The sequence below is a fragment of the Gossypium hirsutum genome, chromosome A08 (assembly GCF_007990345.1).
Source record: "Gossypium hirsutum isolate 1008001.06 chromosome A08, Gossypium_hirsutum_v2.1, whole genome shotgun sequence".
NCBI classification, from domain to species: domain Eukaryota; kingdom Viridiplantae; phylum Streptophyta; class Magnoliopsida; order Malvales; family Malvaceae; genus Gossypium; species Gossypium hirsutum.
The window spans coordinates 95,686,819-95,698,248 of NC_053431.1; the positions used below are offsets into that span (position 1 = coordinate 95,686,819).

Here is an 11,430-nt window from a genome sequence, read left to right on the forward strand (position 1 = left end):
TATTTTCAGTTGCATTTATTTTTCAAAGCATAAAAAGCTTGAACTTAATTGTGTTTCCACCTCCATTGTTATTGTCATCTTTATAATTGACCTTAATAATTAATATAATTTTATGTTATTATTTAAAATAAAAATAAATGATAATTCTTTCTTTTTTCTGAAAATGTATTGATAAGCATTGCATACTCATATTAAAAATTTATTAATAGAAAAAGTAATTAATAATATTTTTTATATTAAATTATAAAGTGACATTAATTTAATAAAAAAATTTAATATTGTAATTATATATATTAAATATATAAAATTATTAATTATTAAAATCTATAAAATTAAACTTTAATGATAATATAATAATATATAATATAACTATTACTGAAACCGATTACCTAACCTGATATATTAAATTTGTATATTACTAATACATAAAATAATAATATATATATAACTATTACTAAAAATATTAATACATATGATTAGTATTAATACATAAAATGGTAAAATGATATTGTAATGTTTAGTCATCGATGCATATATATAAACTATAAATATATGATATGATATGATATGATATAGCTTTATATAATATAGTTGGAGGGCCAACTTTCAAATGTATGAAAAGTATAGAGACTTAGAGTATATTTCAACAAGAATAATAATAAACAATAAGTAATATATAATGTACTACTATAATATATAACTATTATTATAATATAGATTATAATAAAAAATATAGTATTGCATGATATTATAATGTTTAATCACTTATGCATATATATAAACTATTAATGTATTACACACTATTTGATATGATATAGCATATATAATATAGTAAGAGAGTTAACTTTCAAATGTAGGAAAAGTATAAGGACTTAGAACATATTCTAACCAATATAATAATCAACAATAATATATGATAATAACTAATATATTATGTACTACTCTAGTATGTGATATAGTATTATATAATGAAATAATATATTTTATAAGTATTAATATATATATTTATAACTATTATTATATTATAGATTATAATAAAATATATAACATCAATAGTTATATGTAATTTAGTATATTAAAATACATGTTTATAATTACAACTAGCAATACATCAAATATTATTAAAATTTTAATATAATAATAAAATATTATTTTTATTAAATTAGATATTGAATTGGACATTAACTTTTACAAATTGTATTTGGGTATTTTGGACTTGAGATTTGGGCTACAATTTTTTTTTTTTTGAGTTTTGACAATAATGAATATATTATTTGGGTTTGGGCTTACTATACTATATTTTTGTTTTGAAATAAATATTTTAGAATATGAGTATTAGGTAAATTTAATAAGAAAGATAAAAAAAATACTCAATTGTCAATATAATATAATCATGAACAATAAATATATTTTTATTAATTCATATAATATCATAGAATAATCAATTTTACAAGCACTTTAATTATTTTATACAAAATAATTTTATTAAATATATCTAATTTATGTTTTTTATAAAGTAAATTTGAATTATAATGTCATAGTAGTAAAATGAATTACTACATTCGAAATTAAAATATTTATAATTTATAAAATTTAAAATTATTTGAACCCATCAAAACCATCCAACTTAATATGAGTTTGAATCAAAAAAAATTAAAGTTCGAAAGAACCCGAGTCCGGATTGATCCAAATACAAAAAAATTTAAATAAAAAATAAACTCAATCTAAACCTACTCGTTTGCAAAATGCATCAAATATTTTTTTCAAAAAGAAAATCAGGCAACTCAATTGATTATCAACTTTTATATATATATATATATTCATTTGATTAAGTTTATGTTGAACATAACTAATGAACCTTAGAGACTAGAAATAAAGGCATTTTAATTCATGCTACAAGGTTAGCAGCTGAAGTAATTTATTCCAAACTTTCAACCTAATCTTGCTTAAAATATTAATCTGCAGCAAGCAGACTCCCCCTTGTCAAATTCAACAACTGTCCATCATATTTTAAAAACATTTTTGTGGTAAACATGTTTCCAAGACTAAAACCAGACAGTCAAAACTACCATTCTCCTACCAAAACCCGACAGCTAAATCTCCGCCTAAATCACTAAACAAATTTTCTACTCTCCCACATCTTTATTTACACCGATGAAAGTCACTACATACCCTTCTTCCTCGAAGCTTTAACATTTTTTCTTTTGCAGCAGCCACGGGTCCAAAACACCCTCGGCTTGGGGTCTGGACCATGGCGCTAGTAGTCTATTGGTACGATTGCGTTTGTTTCGGCATTGTGGCGGCTGCCTTCCTTGGGTCTTTATGGGTTTTATGGAGAAAAGAAGCTGCATCTAGATGCGAGGACGACAGCGTATACGAGAGTCTGCTAGCGGCTCAACAGGATGCCGATGGGTTCGTACATGCCACACCCACCGCTCACGTTGGCTCCAACCAGCTATGGACCAGTTGTTGGAAAGGGGTGCACCCTGGATGGCTAGTGTTGACTCGTTTTGTTTCGTTTGCAGTGTTGGCCGGATTCTTGTCGTGGGACATAGTCGAATGGGATGCTTCGATCTTCGTTTACTACACCGAGTAAGTATATGCCTCCGGGCTCCATGTTTATAAATATGTGTTTCTTACAGTTCAATTTCATGGGCCAGATAATCTGAAACAACCAAACTGGGCCTATAAAATTCTAAGGTTACCAAGTCAACTTCCGTAACTTACAACTACCTCCTATCATTGTTGTCTTTGACCACCAAAAGAGCATACAATCTTCCTTGCCTGAGACAGATCTGGGAAAACCCCGATCATTTTTATCATATTCCCAACTTATTTACCCGTCCCAAATCTTCCTCTCCTTAGTTCGAAATGTCGGATTCGAACGATGAAGGCTTGGGGTACTGGCTCAGGTGGCAAGTACCAGTGTGTGCATTAATCATCGTTGCCCCATCTGTATTAGCTTCATATATCATCAATAAAGTTAAAACAGACCCGTTATTTTTCAATCATTTTTGGAAGCCACAGTGGAGAAACTTAAATCCCTGTTGGCTTCTATGTTATAGAGCTTTTGCTTTTATATGCACGGCTCGGATACTGTGTGAGGTTATTGCCTCTGAGGGAGGAGCTTTTGCTTTCTATTTCTACACTCAGTAAGATCATCTCCAAACTTGCCTTGTTGTTTTTGCTTTTCCATACTTTAATCTAAGAACACTAAATGGTCACATATTTGCTTCTTCTTCTTCTTCTTCTTCTTCTTCTTCTTCTTATTTTTTTACATTAACGCTTTGAAGAGTTTTCCTTCATTCTTAAGTTGTACATTTTTTACCAACAAGGTTTTTACTATTTTTCTTTTTTTTTTTCTGAGAATGTAAAATACTAAAATTCCATAGCCTTTAGCTAACCTGGTGATGCAACAAATCTGCAGGTGGACATTTGCATTGGTTATGGTCTATTTTGGGGTATGTAAAGATTAAAATAACATTGAACCCCGTTTCTCCTATTATCTTCTTTTCATGTATATGACCTTCTTAAACACTAACATATAATATGCCCCATATGTAGCTGGGGACTGTCATTTCTGCTTATGGGTGTTGGGTGTGCTTAAATACTCCTCTGCCTGAAAATGGTGCAAGGGCTGAGTTTCTGAAAAGTGATGTGGAAGAGAGTAGAACTGAAAACTCTGGAACTTATAAGGAAAACAATGTGAGGGATAAAATCAAGTTGCAGAGTCACCACGCTCAGGAGGAGTTTCAGCGAAGGGCAGGATTTTGGGGATATCTTATGCAAACTATATATCAGGTCAGTCTTAAAGGCCTATAATATCAGGTCTGTCCTTCCCTGTAGGTAGCTAATTTACTCACTTTTCCTTCATCTGCAGACTTGTGCCGGAGCTGTCATCCTGACGGACATCGTATTTTGGTGCGTCATCGTCCCGTTTTTATCAAACTCGCACCTTGGCCTTAACACGGTGGGATTGAACTTCATTTATTTCATCTCTTCTTATGGAAATGTATTAAGCAATAGTGGTTACATAATGTTGTAATTCTAGTAAGTAATTCCTGTTTATTTCTTCCTTCACAGTTAATGGGTTGCATGCACACTTTGAATGCTATGTTCCTTATCCTAGATACCCTTCTTAATAGCCTTGTAAGTTTTGCACCGTCCCCAAACTGCTTCCACACTTGACAAGTTATGGAACTAATGGAATCTCATATTTTATTGTGTCAGCCATTTCCTTGGTTCCGGCTTGCATATTTCGTTCAATGGAGCTGTCTGTATGTTGTTTTCCAATGGGTTCTTCATGCCTGCGGTTTTACATGGTACGTATCGTTCCTTTCTCGATTCTAGCCGTCGGTAAGATTTACCGGTTTCTTCATGTTTCGGGTTCGAGTACTAACATATGCTGCAACTTTCCTAGGTGGCCATATCCTTTCCTGGAGCTTAATACGCCATGGGCTCCTTTATGGTAATGTGACGAGCTAACACAATTCAATTCGTTTTCTGTCCCTGTTTAGAGTAAAAAAAAGCATGTTAATACAAGAATCTGATGAATGCCAAATTCTTTCCATTTGTATAGGTACTTTGCCCTGGCCCTGGTTCATATCCCCTGCTATGGAATGTATGCACTTATTGTAAAAGCAAAAAATTCGATCCTCCCAAGATTGTTCCCTCATGCTTTTGTTAGATCATACTAGTTTTATTTCTTTGTTTCAAATCAACTGGTTTTGTTTATGGTAAATTTTGTTTTGGATGTATGCTTTCTTTCTTTTTTTGGTATATGAAGAAGGGGATATCATTCCTCAGATTCATTCCCTTTCTAGGTTGTGATCTTTACACGTTTCTTTATTCCAGACTCATTATCTGGTTTGATATTTAATTTTAATTTAATTTGTTGATGTGATTATATCAACTTCAAAATTGTAAATAGTAAAGATGGTTGCGAAAGTAAGATGAAATTGATTGAGTCACTTGTTAAACAGTTTAATTAATAACTTGTGTTTCAAACAAATGACTGGAACACTGATAAAATACATTAAAAACAGCCAATAGGGCAAGGTTGGAATACATGTATCAGGCTTTCATTTTTAAGATTGTACCTAAATCTATATTTTTTTTTGTGAAAGAATTACAAGCACATAAATATTGAGATATAATAAAATCATTTTGAGTGGATTAAAATAATTTACACACTTATTTGTAGGAAACTTAGAAAAAAATTCAAAATATATACAACAAGAATTTTTCTTCTGTAATTGTTAACCTTTTTTTTTATTTTCTTCTTTTTGAATTTCTTACTAATTATTAATCAATTATGTTTGTAACAGTCCAAATTCATTTGGCCCAACCCCAAACAAAACAAGTCCAAAAATAGTTAAAACAAACAAATAAATAAAAGTCCACTAACATTCTAAATTACAAGCCCAGGACTTAATTTATTAACTTAAACCCTAAAACCTAGTAATCCAATAGCCTAAAAGCCCAAAACCTAAAAAAAAGAAGAAAACCCTAAGTTCCCTTTAGCATCGCTCTCTCGCCACGTTAGCATGCGTGCCATCTGAGGCCTAACACCTCCTTGTCTTTGACACCACCACCTGTAAAAATAGAGAAACAGAGGCAAAGAAGCAGAGAAGAAGAAAAAATATAATATGATTTGTAATATATTTCGACTATAAAAGCCTAAAATGGATTGTAACAAAAAAAAGATTAAAAAATACAAAAAGAAAAAAAAACAAGTTTAAAGAAGGTTTTTTTTTGCCTTTTTTAAATTTTGAAAAAATATAAAAAGAAAAAATAAATAACAAAAGATTCAAGTTTTTTACCTGTAATACTCAAGCTGTCATAGTGCCCTTGTCTCCGACTCGAGAAGCCTCAGAATCCCCTAGGGTTCTGTCGAGGGCCTTGTCGAAAAAGAGGAGAAACCGAAAGGTTTCTCTATTTTTGGCCGAACTTTGGCTAAGTTTTTGGGGATTTTAACCCCATACCTATGTTCCCCATGATAAGAGGGGCAAAAAGGGTTTTTTGGAAATTTTCGGCCACCAGAGGAGGTGTCACCCTTGTCGATGACCGGTGGCCGCAGCGGACATGTGACGGCCCTATGGCCAAAAGGAAGGGAAGCTTTGAGAGAGAGAAAAATGGAAGAAGAGTTTTTTTCTTAAAACAGGTTGAATTTTTTTTTTGTTTTTTTTACTTATTTAAGGGTATTATGCGACGTCATTTTGCGTTGTTTTGGCGAGTAGCTTAAAATGTCCAAAACGACATTGTTTTGGGGCCGACCTGAATATCCGTGTAACACCTCACACCCGAACCCTTCGTCGAGACGGAATACAAGGTATTACCTAACTTTAAACTCATGCTAACAAACATTTCCGAGTCACCAAAACTCTGCTCAAATTAAAAGCTTTTTCAATTTCTACATTAAGCTTATTGTCATGGGCCTACGATCCCCAAATAGACCGTAAGAAACTATCCGGGATCAACCCGAGCCCTTAAGTCAACTATAGAAAACTGACACTTGACACAGGGGCACACGCCCGTGTGACCATTTCTACCTGGTAGAGCTAATGGCCCGTGTGTCACACACGGCCTAATCAAAATAAGGACATGCTCGTGTCCTTCCCCTTTGTGGAATTAATTCTAAATGCACACCTAGAAGGGTTTTCACACGGCTTGGCACACGCCTGTGTGCCTGACCCGTGTCCATTACATGGCCATGACACGCCCGTGTCCTAATCCGTGTGCAAAAACATGGATATTCTATTTCTGACGTCAGTATACCCAAAATATCAAACGACCATGGCACACGCCCGTGTGCTAGGCCTTGTCACTCACACGGCTGAGACACACAGTCGTGTCTCTTCCCGTGTGTTTACTATCATGCATACAGACTTGAAATTTTTACGTACAGGGGACACACGGCCAGACCACACGCCCATGAGGCTGACCATGTGTCACACACGGCTTAGATACACGCCCTTGTGTCTACCCCTATGGATAATATAAGGCTATTTACCAAGCCTCTTTGCCGCCCTTGCTTACACAACCTACACAATAACCACCAAATCCAATATACGACTATCTCAAACGACTATATCATCCACAATAGACAATATTCCATTTACGCATTTTACTCAACCATGAAAATAACTTCATTCCATACAAATAAAAATGAACATTAGTCATTATTCGAGGCTTAATACAAAATGAGGGATTTATCTCGAGCCAACACATTTGGCCAAGTTAATATTAACACAAAACATAAGTCTAGTTCTCTATACTCAAAAATATAAATCAAACTATACCAAATGCTTCGATTGATAGTGTGATCGATATCTCTAACTTCCATTGATCCTTGATCTAGATAGGCGACACTATAAGAAAAAGGAAAGGAGAGGGAGTAAGCATAAAGCTTAGTAACTTGCATATAAATAATTATACAACAATACTTTACCCTTCATCAACAAGTATCATGATACACAAGTGGGCATAAGAAAAACTTACTCTTCAATATTCAATACACGTCATATAGCATATAATGTGGCTCACATTTTATACATACCAAATAGGTACCTGTATCACTCACAACACGGTTATACTTTCCACATTAACTAGAAATAAAAACTTTCACCGTTGAACCATTCAGAATGCTATTGGATATTTCATAGCCTTAAACGTGGGGTAAAGTGCCGATGCTATGTCCCAGACATGGTCTTACACTAGCTCATATCTCATGCCGATGCCATGTCCCAGACATGGTCTTACACTGACTATCATCTCGTAGCCGATGCATGTCCCAGACATGTCTTACACTGACTTCTGTCTCGAGGCCGATGCATGTCTCAGACATGTCTTACACTAGCACTCGTCTCAATACCGATGTCATGTCCCAGACATGGTCTTACACTGGCTCTCATAATGTGGCCGATGCATGTCTCAGACATGTCTTAAAATAGCTCACACGAGTGACCCAAATGTAATGGCATGAATATCCGATTTATTTCCTTAGGTTTATTCGGGAATTCTATTATCTCTATTCTCATCATATTATCTCATTTCCAAAATCAAGTAATTCATGCTATAATAATTCAAATACAATTCAAAACATACATAAGCAATGTAGTTGTATTATTTACATACAACTTACCTCGAATTACAAAATGTGGCGACTAGTCGATTTAGTCGATTTGCTTGGCTTTCCCTCGGTCTAGATTTGGATTCAGAATTTCTTGATCTATAATAAAAAACGCACTTATTTAGTCACTTTATCAATCTAGGCACTCTACAATTCATAATTGGGCAAAATGACCAATTTGCCCTTATATTTTTGCAAAATGACCATGTTACCCTTAAGCCCAAAAATTGATTTTTTTACCGAATCTCTTCACACCTTAAGCCTATTCGAACCCTTTCTACTCTTATAACAACTCCAAATTCTCACTATTTCACACACTTATCATCTATTTTACAACTTATGCAAAATAGTCCTTTCACGTGTTTTCTTGCTAACACCTTTCACAAAAGTTGTTTATAAGACACTCAAGACTCATATCATTCCATAAAATTTTAGAAAACACCCTAGATGCTCTCACGGCAAAACCCTAGACTCCCAATCATTTTGCAAAATAGTACCCTCATTTAAAAGCTCATGCTTTAAGGGGTTCAAAAATGTAAAAATCTTCAAGAAACTCATTAAAATCACTTACTTGTGAGTGCTTCAAGTTGCTGAAAAATTTCAAGCTTTCAAACCCTTAATTTGCTGAAAATTCAGTGAAGAAGAAGATGGGAAAAAATGATATCTTTTCCCTTTATTTTATTTTTAATCTAGACAAAATTGGTCACCAACTCACCAAATTTTGACAAATTTGTCTCCTCTTTGACTTTATGGCCGGCTATGCCTTCTTCCAAGGGTCTATTTTCCCTTTAAAGACCCCCAATTTAGGTTTCATGGCAATTTAACACCCTTAGCTATCAATTTAAGACTTTTGCACTTATGCGATTTAGTCTTTTTTCTCAATTAGACTTCCAAACACTAAAATTAACTTACCAAAATTTTCACGTACTCTTAAAAACATGCTAATACATCAAAATAATAATAAAATAATTTTATTAACATCGAATCTATGGTCTCGAGGCCACTATTCCGACTAGGCCCTAAATCGGTCCCAACCCCTCCCAAGATCCTCGTGTTTTTGAAGGGAGGGGCTATTTGCTGTTTTGGCCCTTCCACTTTTTTGCCTATTTTTAATTTCATCCTGCATCTTTTTATTCTATTTTATTTTTACCCCTTTTTTTTATTCTTGTGCAGTTTAGTCCCTTGACCTACTATAAACCCACTAAGGGAATGACATGTCTAAATATGATTGGAATAATTGCCTTTTGAATCCCTGTATTTTTCTATCCTATTTTAGTTTAATCCTTTATGTTAAGTTTCCTTTTAATTTAGGCTTTTAATTTTGTTATATTTTCAATTTATTCTTTTATTACCCTTTTCTTTATTTTATTTTATTTTATTTTGCAATTCATGCTTTAAATTTTTTTTTAAATTTTAATTTAGCCCTATGTTTATTAAAGTTAGCCCCTTTATTCCCTTTTTTTAATTTCTAGCATTTATAATGTATGCTATCTATATTTTCGCCCATAAATTTTTTGATTATTTTATTTTGGTCCTTTATTTTTAATTATTGATACTATTAATACTATTAAGTGATTATCGTTGCTAATTAATATTATTTTGGTTAAAATTTGCTCAAATATCAATATTTTATGTAATTATATTATTATCATACATTTTTATATTATTTCATTATTATTATCATTATTATCATATAGTATTATTAATTGAATATTTTTTATTGTTATTATTATTTCTTATTATTGTATTCACTATAGTATTATCAATTTATTTTATTATTAATGTTGTTATTTTGTTAATATCATAATTTTCCATCATCATACATTGTAACTATTGCTACATACATTCATTCGCTTTTTAGCGCAAGTACATAAAAATAAATAATTAAAACTGAGACAATGTTTGCTATTTTTGGGATTCGAAGAGTCATGCTCCTAACTTACAGAGTATGACCTCTTCCTAGAATCGAAATAACCAAACATCCTATCTAAAATTCAAGACACATAAGACTTAGGTAATAATCAAATAATGAGTATTCTTCTTTTTGAGGATTTGAGATATTGTGCCCTAACTTACGGGACATTATTTTTTTCTTAATTAACTCGAAATGAGAAGGTCATTTCCATAAAATTTAATTTAGTTAGCGATATTTTAATCAAATCATGTAAGAAGGGGATCGTATTTTAAATTTTCTTTGAATTCTCAATTCTCGACACTAAGACATCAAGTAATCAACTAGGTACCAATTTTGGGTGTTATAAGGGTGCTAATCCTTCCTCGTACGTAGCCGACTCTCAGGCACATTTCTTGGATTTCATAGACCAAAAATTATCATTTTAAATCTACCCTTTTTATTGAAATGATTAAGTTTCGAGGTGACCCGATCACACCTTATAAAAAGGATTAGTAGCGACTCCATTTTCATTTTAAAATAACAAGTCGATTTTAAAAAAAAGGTTTCGACAGCTTGGCGACTCCATTAGGGATACAAGAATAAGAGAGTTGAGCTGTGAAGTGATTACTTTTTGTTCTTTCTGTTAAAAAATGATAATTCGGTTTAAATTGACGATCCCTTCCTTGCATTTCATCATTCATGTTTTATTTTGGTGGTAAATAATGTCTTTATTATCTGGGATTACATAGTGATTTAATACATATATTTTATTGGTTTGAGAGTTTCTCTTTGTATGTTTTCACATATTGCATGGCATAATCATTCCATTTTACCTTTCTTAAGTGGGAGTGAGAAGCTATTCCTTCGTGAGGTTTTCACCTCTGTATAGGATAGTGAATCGCTTTCGGGATACATCCGTACATATGTCTTCGTGGGGTATTCAACTTCGTACAAACATAGGGCAATGTATTCCTCTAAACTGAACTCGATTCATAGGAGCGTATAATGGGTGAAGATCGAGGAATTTGCCAGTTCAGGTACCTTAACTCTAGAACCAAACCATATGTAATGAACTCTGAGAGCCTACCCTAGTTAAAACCATGCCGGACTTTTAGCGGTTACCCGAATAGGTTACAAAGAAGAAATGTTTTTCAATGTTATTCTTTGCTCTAATTTGTATTCCAGCTTTATACAAAAGTGTATTGACTTGTTTCGCTTTGTTTTGGTTATGATTGCATTGCATTTTCATCTTAGAGGAAATGTGTTGATTCATATTCAATTGTTAAATAGAGATCCTGCCATGGAAAATGGGTTGCTTGATAAAGTGAAATAGAATGCGTCCATACGAATATAGTCAGAGAAAAAGACAACAAGAGAAAGGTGACAACCTGTCAGAGGGGTAGGT

General features: G+C 32.8%; 1 protein-coding gene across 2 annotated transcripts; it reads left to right on the forward strand.

Annotated features, from left to right (window-relative positions):
- Positions 1–1,853: 1,853 nt before the first annotated feature.
- On the forward strand, positions 1,854–4,912 carry LOC107897153 (uncharacterized). Of its 2 annotated transcripts, none has more exons than XM_016822503.2 (8): positions 1,854–2,592; positions 3,428–3,461; positions 3,565–3,801; positions 3,881–3,970; positions 4,084–4,149; positions 4,231–4,322; positions 4,421–4,468; positions 4,580–4,912. In XM_016822503.2, the coding sequence occupies exons 1-8, from the start codon at positions 2,252–2,254 to the stop codon at positions 4,695–4,697; spliced, it is 1,026 nt and encodes a 341-aa protein (XP_016677992.1). In that variant the 5' UTR covers positions 1,854–2,251; the 3' UTR covers positions 4,698–4,912. The 2 variants fall into 2 exon arrangements, with proteins under 2 accessions (XP_016677992.1, XP_016677993.1); XM_016822504.2 differs by lacking the exon at positions 1,854–2,592 and adding an exon at positions 2,614–3,152.
- Positions 4,913–11,430: the final 6,518 nt, after the last annotated feature.

What these genes read in the sequence shown, in the direction of transcription:
- LOC107897153 (XM_016822503.2), top strand. Translation starts at nt 2,252, where the DNA reads ATGGCGCTAGTAGTCTATTGGTACGATTGCGTTTGTTTCGGCATTGTG. An exon ending in CATGCCTGCGGTTTTACATG is followed by an intron (nt 4,323 to 4,420) that starts GTACGTATCGTT and finishes CAACTTTCCTAG; the next exon opens with GTGGCCATATCCTTTCCTGG. An exon ending in ACGCCATGGGCTCCTTTATG is followed by an intron (nt 4,469 to 4,579) that starts GTAATGTGACGA and finishes CCATTTGTATAG; the next exon opens with GTACTTTGCCCTGGCCCTGG.